The 14,249-nt window shown below is 44.7% G+C and overlaps 1 protein-coding gene across 5 annotated transcripts in view; it reads right to left on the bottom strand.

Annotated features, from left to right (window-relative positions):
• The window catches only part of ppp1r12a (protein phosphatase 1, regulatory subunit 12A), a 51,760-nt gene that overhangs the window by 2,437 nt on the left and 35,074 nt on the right, over positions 1–14,249 (bottom strand). For 3 of the 5 annotated variants that reach the window (XM_079334677.1, XM_079334680.1, XM_079334678.1), the window contains 12 exons: positions 11,516–11,677; positions 10,943–11,086; positions 9,804–9,894; positions 9,296–9,478; positions 9,032–9,206; positions 8,438–8,559; positions 7,469–7,534; positions 5,469–5,485; positions 5,248–5,356; positions 4,405–4,509; positions 4,252–4,299; positions 2,814–2,864 (listed from right to left, as the gene is read on the bottom strand). In XM_079334677.1, the coding sequence (XP_079190803.1) occupies positions 2,814–2,864; positions 4,252–4,299; positions 4,405–4,509; positions 5,248–5,356; positions 5,469–5,485; positions 7,469–7,534; positions 8,438–8,559; positions 9,032–9,206; positions 9,296–9,478; positions 9,804–9,894; positions 10,943–11,086; positions 11,516–11,677 (1,273 nt within the window). Of the gene's footprint in view, positions 1–1,331; positions 1,485–2,813; positions 2,865–3,653; positions 4,090–4,251; positions 4,300–4,404; positions 4,510–5,247; positions 5,357–5,468; positions 5,486–7,468; positions 7,535–8,437; positions 8,560–9,031; positions 9,207–9,295; positions 9,479–9,803; positions 9,895–10,942; positions 11,087–11,515; positions 11,678–14,249 lie in introns of those variants that run through there. The other 2 variants (XM_079334681.1, XM_079334679.1) reach the window with 2 other exon arrangements.

Below are 14,249 nucleotides of genomic sequence, written 5' to 3'. Positions count from 1 at the left end.
TCGTTTCTGTGTGTAAGTGCATGTGTGTGAATGTGCGTGTGCATCTAAGGGGGAGCGGGGGGGCTCACGGCTTCGCCAGGAACTTTTCCTGCTAGCAACTTTTTGTAAAATGTCCGTGTGACGTCAGGGTGAGCAGGTACGAGAACGAAGCCGCAATAAACAGGAAGTTCAACGAGGAGTGGGCGTGGTGATGACGTTTACATCACGCAAGCAGCGCGCAGCTGGTGCTTCTTAAAACTCGCTTCTGCTCGTCAGCGTGCCCTTTTCTACTTTCCTGGTCCACTTATATGTAGCGATGTTAAAAAGGTGAAACACCGTCATAGTGTCAGAATCTGTCGCTTTATCCGCCATCATGGATTACTGCAGTGCCCTTAAGCCCCTCCCACTCCTTCCTGTCCGACGACTAAAACGCCACGCTGGGAGGGACACGTGTTAATCAGGACCATTTCAGTAGCAGGTTCTTCTAGAAAATGTTCAGGTGCGCATGTGTGAAAACAGCTCGACTCCTAACTGAAGTTTTTAACAGAAAATCTGTTTTTCACAGATTCGCCGTTACAGCACAAGAAAGGCTTCAGTCCCCTGAAAGAAACACACTCATTTAATGTTCACAAATACTGGTGGTCTGACGGTGCACAATGCTTCACCTCCACATAGAAACCAGAAGGTGCATGCAGCTGGACTTGATATCTGTTGACTGATTGATCATCAGTCAAATTCAAATTTGGGGAGTAAACAAAAAAAAGGGGAACGACTTAAAAAATAGAATAAAAAAAAATCAAAGATTCAGTCTCTGAAGATTTGGACCAAAAGCAATTGATGCCAAATAACGAAGCCACTTCATGCACAGGTTGCCAGATCAAGCCAAACTGAACAACTGAGCTCCTTCTGAAGGAAGCGTCACATCTAGAAGTACAAAGAGGACACTTTCCTGTGCAGTACTGCAGGTGGAGATTGGGTACATTTTCAAACTTCATGACCTGAAATTTAACCTGCATGAGGTTTTTGTTGGTGGTTATTCCAACATACTTTTTTTTTTCTCCAGTAAGCCGATAGGTGCAAATATCACCTGCCACATGTGTACTGTGAAAAGAGAGTGTCCTGTTGTAAATAAAAGACGACCTCCCCAATCTGAAAAACCAAAAGCTCTGGGGAGGCAGAGGGGAAGTTTGACAAAAACCAGTGGGCGGCTGGGCACCTGCCTGTCTATGGGTGCGGGCAGAGCACGAATGGAGCATGAGGAGATGAAGGTTTGGAGGAGGGAAAAGGTGAAGAAGAAGAGGAAGAAGGAGAAGAAGAAGAGGAGGGGGGGAAGGGGGGGAGATGGTGGTGGACAAACGGACGTGGCTTTAGAGGTCGACGGAGGGCAGCTGGCTGCAGGCGGACTGTGTGAGCTTTGCCAGGACGCGGGACAGCGCCCGATTCTCAGCCTGCAGCCGCTCTTTGACCTGCCGCAGGGCCTGAACCTGCTTTACCTGGGGGAGGTTCTGCAGGGGGGGAGGGGGAGGGGGACAAGAACCACAACACAGGAGTACAGAGAAATGGAGAAAGGGGAGGGGGGGGGGGGGGGATGTAAGGAGGAGGAAATGTGCGTCAAAAGAAGGATTAATGAAAGACAGGACAGCATAAATTAACAGAAGAGAGGGAAACAAGGAGGAAACAGAAAAAGGAAGTCCGTTAGAAAATGGGGACAGACTTTGGAAGGAATGTGTTGTTCTTTTTTTCCCTGTTTCAGCATGATGCTCGAAGACAGAACGGACACAAAATGAGACGGATAAAAATCGGCACCTCAAAATAAACGTACTTTGTTATCACAGTCACGGGAACAAGACTCCGCTAACAGAACTTAAGAGACGCTGTCCTCGTCCATTTCCAAGGAAAAGGAGCGTTTTAATTTGCCATCACCTCTGTGACATGTCGACATAGATTACATAGATAGATTCATTAAGTCCAACAAGGAGGTAAGACCCCATATGGAGCACAATTCAAACGGTGTCAATCATTAAATTACATTCCTAGAGTGCACAGTGTGAGGACTCCATGTTTACACATTTACATGAGCTAACACAATGTGCAATACTCTGTGTCTGAGTCACTTTATTCAGCCTCACAGGTGGAAAGCAGGACGGGTTGTTGCTTGTTTTGCCGCCCCAGTTGATCTCCCCCTGACGTCTGTGCTGCAGGAAGCAGATCGAATAATCTCTGAAGCCGCCAAGAACTACAGGTGTCACCACATCATGAGTAACAGTGCACCCAGCCGGCTGGATTCATCACCTTTTCTTTTTCTTTTTTTTTTTTCTGCTTTCGAGAAGCAGCATGGAAGATTTAGCGGCCTCTAGTGGTGAGGCTGCATATTGCAAACCGACAGATGACTCGAAACGGGCTGCCCTCTGTCGTACTCAACTTTTAATGTCCGACATCGTGCGACACCGATTTACACTTTAATTAACTGTGGCAGCTTTTTGCATTTTCCCATCAGCCGATTTAAAGGACGACACGAGTTGAAGGAACACAAACGGGGCGCTCTCTCTTCTCCATGACGTCACATTATTATTGGACTCAGCTGGTTAAATAAATGATTTTAAGTACAATAAGATCTGAGATCACGGTTTCTATTCAGCACAAAAAAAAGGATCCAGACTTATAAATATAGACAGCGAGTGAAGTGACAGCTGTTCACACTGTGTCAGAGCTCACAAGTACCACCTCCACACTCGCTGTGATTCTGACTCCATTAATGGAAATCTACTGAACCACACATGATAATGTACTAGAAATGTGTGTGTGTGTGTGTGCGTGTGTGTGTTCTGTGCTACCTTAAGTTCCTCCTCCATTTCAGAAATCTTCCTTTCTAGAGCTCTTCTTTCCTGCAGGGTGGGAAAACGCAGGTTAATTCAGGAGACTGTGAGCAGAGGATCAAGTGGACGCAGGCTCTGCACACGCTGCACGAGGTGTGGGAGATGGTGAGGGTGTCGTGACAGCGCACACACAAACACACACACGCTCACACATGAACAAACGCTGGTGGTGGGGGGGGGGGGGGAGGGGGGGGTCTTCAAGCAACAGCCAGTTTGGATTGAAACATGTAGAGATGAGAACACGCAGACTGAGAGGAAAAAAGAGGGGATGAAACTTTCAGTTCTGACAAAAGTGAAACCGTAAACCTACATTTGCTCTCACCTAAAAAATATATATATATTTTTTTTGTGTGGGAAATAACATGGAAAAGTTCAGCATCTCCTGGGCGAAAACTTTTGGCTTTCTATGCCTTCAATAAAAATCTTTTCTGCACAGACGCTGTGAGCTAGCGAGCAGCTATGGTTTGTGTGTGTGTGACTTGTTCTGATTGGCTGCCTGAAACATCTATGAAAATCTGCTCGGCACCTTCCTACCTTGTGGCTCTTAAAGGGGAAAAACTCAATTGTGTGGACTCATTTAGCGCTCAGAGCTGGCTTTTGTTAGCTTTAGCACACAGCTCCACTAACCCGTTCCACCCTTTTAGAGTCATTTTTAGCACGTCATAAAAAACTGTGGGGTCATCAGAGTGGTCTATAAACCAACCGGGGAAGTGTTGGATGGGAAGGTTATGAAATGAATCACGAACAGAGGAGTCAGAATGTCTTAACTAAAAAAGACATTCTTGTAAAATTAAGACGACTGTGAAGACAAATGACACGATGAGGACGGTCTTAAGATGAATCAATGATGTCATCAAAGATGGAGGTTAAGGTTTCGTGGCTGCACAGAGGAAGAAAGAGAGTGGAAACATGACAAATCACACACACAAACACACACGGGTTCTTCCATCAGCAGATGTACAAGCCTACGATTGTTCTACTTTCGGCTTTTTTTTTTGTCCACACACATTAAGCTTGAGGGAAAGGTGACCACACGCTGAACCTCTGAGGGTCAAAAACAGGTGAGAGAGAGAGAGAAAGTGGCAGTGTGTTCTGGGCGGGCGAGGTGTAACCCCCTCTTTGACCCCGGGCTACAAGGGCACATGTGACACATGACAGGAAGCAGCAGAAGATTTAAAAAAACTTAGGTTTGGATCATACCACCACCCAGATGATATTGGGGCCTGCTTGTTACCTTTAGACATAAACCCATGGGTAGTGTTACCAGCATGTTTACAGCAGGACGGCTTGTAAACAATGACAGACAGGCACACTTCTGAGCTCTATATTCAGTCTTTAGAGAGAGCCGCGTTAAACATTTTCATGTGCTGTTTGATAAAACAAGTCGCGTCTTTACCCTTTTCTCCATCTCGAGCTGTGATCGGTCAGCATAGCGTTCCTGCCTCTGCGATGAGAAAGAAAAGAAAAAACACAAGGTCAACGTCATCAGGAGACCCCTCGAGGACGCCAGCCGATGCTGATGGTGTGCAGCCGGTGCGTCTCTGCGTACCTGTGTGGCCTTCTCGAGCTGTAGCTTCAAGTCGGCCAGCTCCAGGTCCGTGTCACGTAACTGAGCCTTCAGCTTCTCGTTCTCAGCTAAGATCTGCTCGTAGAGCTGCAGGAAGAGACACCAAGGGGAAGTCCATTTAATCCATCAGTGAGGTGTTTTCTTTAAAAGTGCCAGAAATCATTGACTGTATGATGATATCGACGAAGCAAATCAAAGCCAAAATATCCCCGAAACCGCTCCGGACATCTTGCTCTGGTTGAGCCATTTGAGGCCTCGACATGTGCAGAAAGGATCTGACTAAACAGAGCGGCACAAGTGTCGCCACTCCACATGTTGAACTTGAAACTCAGCCGCCCACTTGCAGGATTTGAGCCTTTAAGCGTGGGGGCACAGGCTAAGCCGCTGGGTCATCAGCGCCCCCCCGAGGCCGGGGTTTACGAGCGATTCTGCAGCCAGCCAGAGATCTGTAATCACTTTGACTTTCTCTAATCAATCAATCATCCCAATAGCTGATGATTCATTTCATAGTTGACACGTGATGGATTTATTTTCCTTACATTGCCCCTGCAGGAAGGAAACCGCCTGCAGCCTCCAAATCTACGTCATCTTTGGCACCGTGTTGTGTTTTGTACATTTTATTGGAGGTGTAACTGTGACGCGGTGAATGCGCAACTTTGTGACAGCCATGTTGACAGTTGGGACGGATCATCTTGGCAAAGTAACATGCTTATTAAAAATTTGATTTCAACAGATTTTTTTTAATGAAATTGGAGTAAAAACACACAAAAAAAATATTGAAAATGTGAGGCTGTTATGATTTAGGGTTATAACGCGTTCCCATACCTTCTTATAGTCAGTGGTGTCGTCTCTATCCAGCCGGCTCGAATATGTCCTCCGACTGTCACCGTAGCCACGACTGAAATAAGCATCATTACGATCTACAGATGAAGTGCTGTAAAAGAGAAAATAACAGCCGCTTCTCATCAAGGGAGCAAAGAGAAGACGGTATGAAGGGAATAATACAAAAATACAAAAATACAGAAGAAGAGGTGGTGAGCATTTACCTGGACAATCTGTCACTCTGTAAGAAAACAAAAAACAAAATCAAATGTTAATGTCAGTTGTGAGTTTTCAAAAAGCTTCTCACTGCAGAAAAAAAAAAAAAAAAAAAAACGAAGCAGAAGGATGAAATAGGACGTGTTGTTCATTTGAAAGCTCCACTCTCTGTATGCATCAGCTCCTGACCTTTGCAATCAGCCTCCCACACACACACACACACACACACACCTTCTAATACATGCACTCCTGTTCCCAAACAGCTGCCATGTCAGACAGAGCCTCGAGGCCTGCTGTGCTCAGTCAGACTCCCTGAGAACGGAGCGAGAGAAAAACCTGACAGGGGAAGAGGAGGAGGAGGAGGAGGAGGAGGTCGGGTTGGGGAGGTTTTGGCTTCCAGCTATTTTATAAATTGCAGCTGGCTTCCTGAGGGCGGTGACACAACAATGTGAGTTAAAAAGCCCTGAAGCCTGAGAGGAAAATGATCTACATACATGATCAGATAAAAAAAAAAAAAAGTTAAGAGTCGCATTCGGCATTTAAAAAGGTTTATGTTATGTTTATGGGATTCATTTTATGCCTTTATTGAAGAGACAGGACAGTGGGCAGAGTCAGACATGAGGGAGGGAGAGAAAGAGGAATGACATGCTGGAAAAGGAGCTGCTGAGAGGATAAGCACAACGCCACATTCTGCCTTTTGTACAACCTCGCTCTCATTATTTCATCGAACAAGGTTTCATATCTGTCGTGTGAAAGCTTTAAGAGTGTGTACAGACTTTCTACCAAACCTGCAGTACTTGTTTTTCACTGTTGGTGCGTGGAGTGTAACACACGCGTTTTTAAGTCCGTGGAGAGACGATTGCTTGTTTCCTTCTCTGGACTGAGCTGCAGCTCCACCCTCTATTCTTCCCATGATAGAAGCTGTGTGTCCTTCCTGCTCATTGTTCTTAACTTTTTTTTTTTTTGTATTCTACTCTTTCATCTCCGCTGTGCTGCAGAAGACAAACAACATTTTCTATTTCGCAGCCGTGTCTTTTCTTTCTTCTCGTCTTTCACACACGCAGTACAAACACTGGAATAAAAGCACAAAAAGCATACGGCTGTTCTCTCCTGCCTTCCCGCTAGAAGAGTCTGCACGTGAGGTCGAGGTGAGAACGCCGCAAGAAATATTCAGGAGAATTCCCCACAAGCGAGGGGGGGTGTGCCGATGTCATCATAGTAAAACAAAGAAAAAAAGGGTTGCTGCACTGGGCCAGCAAATGTGGAGGAATCAGTCGCTCTTCAAGAAGAGGGAACAAAAGTCAAATAGCTGATTACAAACAAAGAATAAAAATGGACTGATGCTTCATCCACCATCTTGGATTTCTGTCTTTTCTACATCATATCACCTCTCCTGTCCGACAAGGAGCAGACTGTCCTGAAAATGTTTTTTCAGGCGTGCATGTGTGAAAGCTGCTTGACAGTTAAAGTGGTTTTTTTCTCCCTTCTTCTGAAGTTTGAGAAATATAATCGTTTTGCCACTTCCTTCATGCGCGCTCTAACTTCAGTGACCCAGGCTTTCTTTTTCCTTTTTCTGTGCCTTCATGTTTTTTTTTTCCTCCAATGTCTGAGGTGACTTTTGGTTTGAAAACGTTCACCTCAGCGACCAGACAAATCCCAGAAGATGGAAACAAGGAGGAGGCGTGGTGAGGGCAAGAACAGTTTGAAGGCTGCAGAAGGTGAAAGCTGGACAGGGCAGGAGTTTAAATATCAAAGGCTAAAGGAAATGTTTGGTCTGAGACATGAGGAGAAGACGAGGGAACACGAGGGCAGGAATCAAATGGAAGTCACATCACACTGGCTTGAATTGGGCTGGAGGGTTTCATCTACTCTTCCCGTGTGTGTGTGTGTGTGTGTGTGTGTGTGTGTGTGTGTGTGTGTGTGTGTGTGTGTGTGTGTGTGTGTGTGTGTGTGTGTGTGTGTGTGTGTGTGTGTGTGTGTGTGTGTGTGTGTGTGTGTGTTTGGTCACCTGTGTGTCTCCCTTGATGCTGCCCTCCTCTGAGTCCGACTGCTGGTCGGGATCATTTTCATCACCCTGGATTAATATAAAAAAAAAAAAAAAAAAAAAAAAGAGGACAGGAGGTTAAAGATGACCTGCAGCTTCCCCAAAGATCAAAGAGAGTCGAACAGATGTCATGAACTCCTGCAGCTGACGAGGAGAGATGTGAAGACTCATCGCTAAATCAGTCATCTTAAATAAAATATTAAAATGGATGAGTGGCTGTGTTCAAAAGCTTAAAATCACAAAGATGAAAGCCACTGAAGACTTTCTGGCTGCAAACTAAACAGACTGAAATTAAAACAGCATCAAGATTTTTTTTTTTTTTAGTGACTTTTACAGCCTGACATAGCTGCTGAAGGGCTGGTGTTACACGAGACGAACACCACGCTGCAGTCACTGCCTCGCAGTGAGGGATACGATCTACTACAAAGAGAACTACTCTTACAAGCTCTCCACAGGGGGGCGCTACAATCAAAACGACCTGAAAGTTTGGAAATAGGAGCGTTAGGGGTTCCAGGACAGCTGTCGAGATGTGAGGTGTATGAGGTCACATTTTCAGAGCGCGATTCCTCAACAGTGACGTTACAAATCTCTGTCATCCTGCCTCTGTATTTTCACACTGATTACACAGCAGCTCAAAATTGGGGTCCCACTCTGTGAATTTACTTTCCGTTACCGACATGTAGAGAACAAGCAGGAGCTTCACAAACACACACGGTCAGACATGCACACACACAGCCCTGCCGATCCCGTCTCTGCTATGACGCCCAGTGGCGGGATGAGGTCACGGCTGTGATATTCAGATTGTAGGATAGAAGCCACAGGGGCGTAAATATCACGCTGTAAAGGGGTGGATGAGTTAAATGTAGACATAGAGAGGTTATAGTCAGAGCATTAGGCCTCATGTTAACGTCACAAGTGTTTTCATTTTCTTACATCTTGAGTCCAGAAGGAGACTCCGGTGGAGCGTCTCTTCTCGCGGGGCCGCCTGCGATCCCGTATGGAGCGAGGCTGAGACTTGTCCTCTCCCTCCTTCTCCTCCTCCTTTTTGTCCAATTCTGGTCATTGACAAGGAAGGGGGAGAGAGACACAAAGAATGAAGAACATGAACATCATAACAGTCAACACTGAGACTGAAAACAGAGAAAAACATCTAATCTGTCAGTCATGTTAAATCTGTAGTGTAAACCTCTAATGTTCAAATATTAGCAATATGTAGCATCACATTGTACTTAGGTTAACACTATGAAATAGGGGAGAAACAATGCTGCATTTTATTTAATCAACACTAAATACTCTGTTTGACCTTTGGAGGAAAATTCATCAGAGGACAACTCGACTTGGCTCATGTTCAAAGAAGAAATAAAAATAAATGATGCAAAAGCGTAATGGTTTCATTCTTTCAGCTGAAAAGACTCAAACTGACTCGTGAACCTGTTTTAAAAGAGGAGCTGCTTAATCGATGCACAGTGGTGTGTATGGAGAAGACAAAGGATAAAGATTCTTTTTTTTTTTTTTTAAAAGACTGACCTTTTTCCGTATCTCTGGATGAGCGGCTGTAGGAGGAGGTGATCCCCGTCAGGCTGTTGGGCCTGTTCAGGGAGCTGGAACTGGAGGACAACGCGGTGCTCGAGTAGGACGGGGTGGAGGAAGTGCTGACAGTGGAAATGGCGGAGGTGGAGGAGGAGGACGAGGGCCGGTAGCGCTGGACGGGAGAGAGAAGTTTGGAGGACATTTTTTTAGCATGTTTGTGAGGGGAAAGTTAAGAGCAGGTTACCGAAAGTATGAAGGTACCTCTTCATAGCTGCGGTACTTTGATCGGTAATCGTCCTCCTTCGTCTCCGTCTCCTTCTTCTCCTCCTGCTGCTTCTCCTTGTCCTGCTTCTCTTTCTCCTCCTTCTCCTCCTCTCGGGTCTTCGGGGTACGACTCCCGAGGTACGTTTTCTCGGCCTCTTGCAGGTCAGTCAGAGTCACACCCTGGATGAGGAGGGTAATAAAATCACCTCCAGTTCATCTTCTTCATATTTCACAAACCTTCAGCTCAGCAGTGTAGCTGCTCGTGTTTCATTTGTACTCCTGCTCTTTGGTTTATCCAGGATAATATTTTACAAGCTGACAAGTCTAACATGAGGTGCTGTCTGTGTGCTGCCAGGATGACGTAATTTCTTTCAACAGTCTGGAGCCATAAAACCATAACGCAAACCCGTTTGTTCACATTTAGTTTGAATGTAGACTCTTCTGTGGTTTCACATCTTGGTACAGTCAGTAAAGTGATTTATTATTTAAGAGTCGGTGATCTGACCTGGGTAGACCTCCTCGACTGTCGAGCCTGTCTGGAGCGAGCTTTCCTCTGGGACTCGGACTCCTCGTCTCGCACCGGCGTCAGGTATGATCTGAAACGCACACAAAGAATCAGTATCAGTTTTTACTGCCAAGTACATTTACATGTACAAGGAATTTGCCTCGGTGTATTGGTTCAAAAGGGGAAAATAAAGACTGAAATAAGTACTTAAATAAAATATGAAAATCAATTACTAAAATATAAAATGGAATAAAAAGCAAAAATTAAATATAGGGAATAATAAACAACATAAAATGTACAAAGGGTGCGTGAAAGAAAATGTAGTTAATGTAACTAATCTGTGAGGAGGCAGGATGGATCAACTGCACAGAGAAAAATGATAAAGGGCAGCCTTAATCAGAATCAAAACTCGATTGGCTTGATTTACCACAGGCGTACTAGTGTGCTGTATTTATGTGTAAAATGACACACATGCTTCCTTTACATGGTTTGCTAAAACAAAACAAAAAGCGGTGGCCAGAGAGCTTTGCACATTTCTGTTTAAACGCAGCCATCTATGTCCAAAAGCCTGTTGTGTATGAGGTCATGGGGATGGATGTGAGGCAGGACATTCCTGGAAAAATGTTTGTTTTAAAAATCTTCCTCCTTGGGAAACACAATCTTTAAGTTCTAGTAGAGAAACAGGATGTTCAACCTCCGGCTGTTACAGTAGCAGGCTCAAACAGGCGGGAACCAAAACACTGATCTATTCTGGCACTTTCTCTCAGTGTGCCTCTGCTGCCCACGCAGACGCATGAACACATTCGGTGAAGGAAAACGGAGCTTTATCCTCGTGGAGGATCTGCAGCTTCTGCCCACCGTCCTTATAAGGAAGTGAAACAGGCCGACTCCCACTCCCACATCACGACAGGTGGTTTATTTCAGGGAGACACAGACTCAGCGCCACTTTCACACACTGACAAACACTCACACACTCCACCCTCTGACAAACTCTCCCTTCACCTTCCACCGTGTGTGAACATAAAGACGCACACACAAATCAATCATGATGCCTTCAGATAAGACATTAATTGACCTACTTATATATAAAGACAAGCGTCGGTGAAATGTGGAGTAAAAACTGTGTGTGGTTTTGTCACCTGCGTCTCTCTGGCCCGGTGCCGGTGGTGGTAGATATGGCGGTGGTAGTGGTGGAAGTGGTGGTTGTGGTGGAGCCAGTGTTTATAGTGGGGATGACGGCAGCAGACTCCTTCTCCTTCTCTGCACTCTCCTCTGACCAGTACCTGTTTAGCCATGGGATATATATTTATTTTATTGTTTTAAAGAAACATACATGAAGCGTGCAGATGTGCCCTGCTAACTGTGCTATTGCTAGCTTCTATCATAGAATAGGATAACACCTCACTCATCTCGAGCTCTATCCTTTGGTCCAACAGGTTTGTTTATGGTGCTTATAACTAACAAGGAGAACAAACACACAATGCCAAATTGGCGGTTTCAGATTGGTGGTTACCAGACCAACTTGCATTTTACGGTCCGCATTGGGAATTGAACCGACGACACTCGTGTTCCAAACCCAAGTCCCTATGGACCGAACTACTGCGGCTCAAATTGAACAAGCTTTTTAATGAAATGCCCCAGCTGAATTAGAAGCCACTGTGTAACATAGCTAGTTTACATTGTATATACAAGCGACAGAGTTGTTTGTGTACCTGCTGGTGAGACTGGTGGAGCCAGTGCGGGTGGAGGAGGAGCCCAGGCTGGAGAGCAGGCTGCGATGGCCTGTGGGCGAGGTAACCGATGAGGAGGTGGTGGTGGTCGTGGAGGACGTGGTCGAAGAACTCAGATCCTCGTGTCGTCTGCCGAAAGAGCCGCTGGAGGACAAAAAGTCGCACATCAATAACAGTTGTGTTGATTCCAATCAAAACGGGAGTTTCACTGACTTTAAAAGATCATGTTCTGTTTTTATTTGATATTTTACACAACGTCCCACCTTTTTTGGGGGGGATTGGGGTTGCACTTTTGCCTCACTGTTTTTGCAGTTGTGTATTGATATTGCATTTAATATATATATATATATATATATATATATATATATATATATACACTCAACAAAAATATAAACGCAACACTTTTGTTTTTGCTCCCATTTGTCATGAGATGGACTCAAAGATCTAAAATTCATTCCAGATACACAATATTACCATTTCTCTCAAACATTGTTCACAAATCTGTCTAAATGTGTGATAGTGAGCACTTTTGCTTTGCTGAGATAATCCATCCCACCTCACAGGTGTGCCACATCAAGATGCTCATCAGACACCATGATTAGTGCATAGGTGTACCTTATACTGCCCACAATAAAAGGCCACTCTGAAATGTGCAGTTTTGTCTCACAGCAAAATGCCACAGATGGTGCAAGCATTGAGGGAGCGTGCAATTGGCATGCTGACAGCAGGAATGTCAACCAGATCTGTTGCTCGGGCATTGAATGTTCATTTCTCCACCATAAGCCGTCTCCAAAGGCGTTTCAGAGAATATGGCAGTACATCCAACCGGCCTCACAACCGCAGACCACGTGTAACCACACCAGCCCAGGACCTCCACATCCAGCAGGTTCACCTCCAAGATCGTCTGAGACCAGCTACTCAGACAGCTGCTGAAACAATTGGTTTGCATAACCAAAGAATTTCTGCACAAACTGTCAGAAACCGTCTCAGGGAAGCTCAACTGCATGCTCGTCGTCCTCATCGGGGTCTTAACCTGACTCCAGATCGTCGCCGTAACAGACTTGAGTGGGCAAATGCTCACATTCGATGGCGTCTGGCACGTTGGAGAGGTGTTCTCTTCACGGATGAATCTCGGTTTACATTGTTCAGGGCAGATGGCAGACAGCGTGTGTGGCGTCGTGTGGGTGAGCGCTTTGCTGATGTCAATGTTGTGGATCGAGTGGCCCATGGTGGTGGTGGGGTTATGGTATGGGCAGGCATCTGTTATGGACGAAGAACACAGGTGCATTTTATTGATGGCATTTTGAATGCACAGAGATACCGTGATGAGATCCTGAGGCCCATTGTTGTGCCATACATCCATGAACATCACCTCATGTTTCAGCAAGATAATGCACGGCCCCATGTTGCAAGGATCTGTACACAATTCTTGGAAGCTGAAAATGTCCCAGTTCTTGCATGGCCAGCATACTCACCGGACATGTCACCCATTGAGCATGTTTGGGATGTGCTTGACCGGCGTATACGACAGCGCGTACCAGTTCCCACTAATATCCAGCAACTTCGCACAGCCATTGAAGAGGAGTGGACCAACATTCCACAGGCCACAATTGACAATCTGATAAACTCTATGCGAAGAAGATGTGTTGCACTGCATGAGGCAAATGGTGGTCACACCAGATACTGACTGGTTCTGAGTCCCCAGACCCTCAATAAAGCAAAAACTGCACATTTCAGGGTGGCCTTTTATTGTGGACAGTCTAAGGTACACCTATGCACTAATCATGGTGTCTGATGAGCATCTTGATGTGGCACACCTGTGAGGTGGGATGGATTGTCTCAGCAAAGCAAAAGTGCTCACTATCACACATTTAGACAGATTTATGAACAATGTTTGAGAGAAATGGTAATATTGTGTATCTGGAATGAATTTTAGATCTTTGAGTCCATCTCATGACAAATGGGAGCAAAAACAAAAGTGTTGCGTTTATATTTTTGTTGAGTATATATATATATATATAAAAACGAAATGCAATTCACAGCTCTTAGTTTTCTTTCCATTAAAAATAAATACAATTTTGGAGCACTTTGGGACTAAGTAGAAAAATACTGTCTCTAATAACAAAAATGGCCGGCAAGATTATTGGGAAAGAGGACTAATAATTCTTGTTCATACCCTGATTAAAAATTAATTTCATTACTCTTGATTTCATCCTATCGATCAGCCCAAAAAATCATTGACAACCAACTCTTTAACTTTTTAAAATCTATAAACACCGTCAACATGAGGACCTCTGTGATTGTTCTTATTGTTATATATGGATCTATATATTGTAAGCCTTCTTGAATTGACATTACACCATCAGTGCAAAAGTTCAAAACATTCTCTGTCAGTCCATTCATAGCTTTCAGCTAAGTGCAAAAAGAGAGAAGGAAAGTAATAACCACTGTTCACCACTCTGTGGCGCTGCAGCACGGGCTTCTTAATTCACCATCTCTCTTGAACGACGACAGAATGCTTACTAGAACTAGGCTAAACACAGTGAAGGAAAATGTTTGGAGTGATTAGTGTTATTTAAGGAGGAATCACTAACTCTGGGAAATGATGGATTCATGTTTGTGTTTTTACCAATTCAAGGGAAAGGTTAAGGTTTTGTTAATTTTTGTATGAGATTAGAACTTATATTAACAAATGAATTAAAACTAGTTAAACATT

This window comes from Symphodus melops (assembly GCF_947650265.1).
Source record: "Symphodus melops genome assembly, chromosome: 22".
In the NCBI taxonomy this organism is placed as follows: Eukaryota; Metazoa; Chordata; class Actinopteri; order Labriformes; family Labridae; genus Symphodus; species Symphodus melops.
This window is presented reverse-complemented; position numbering and strand designations above follow the sequence as displayed.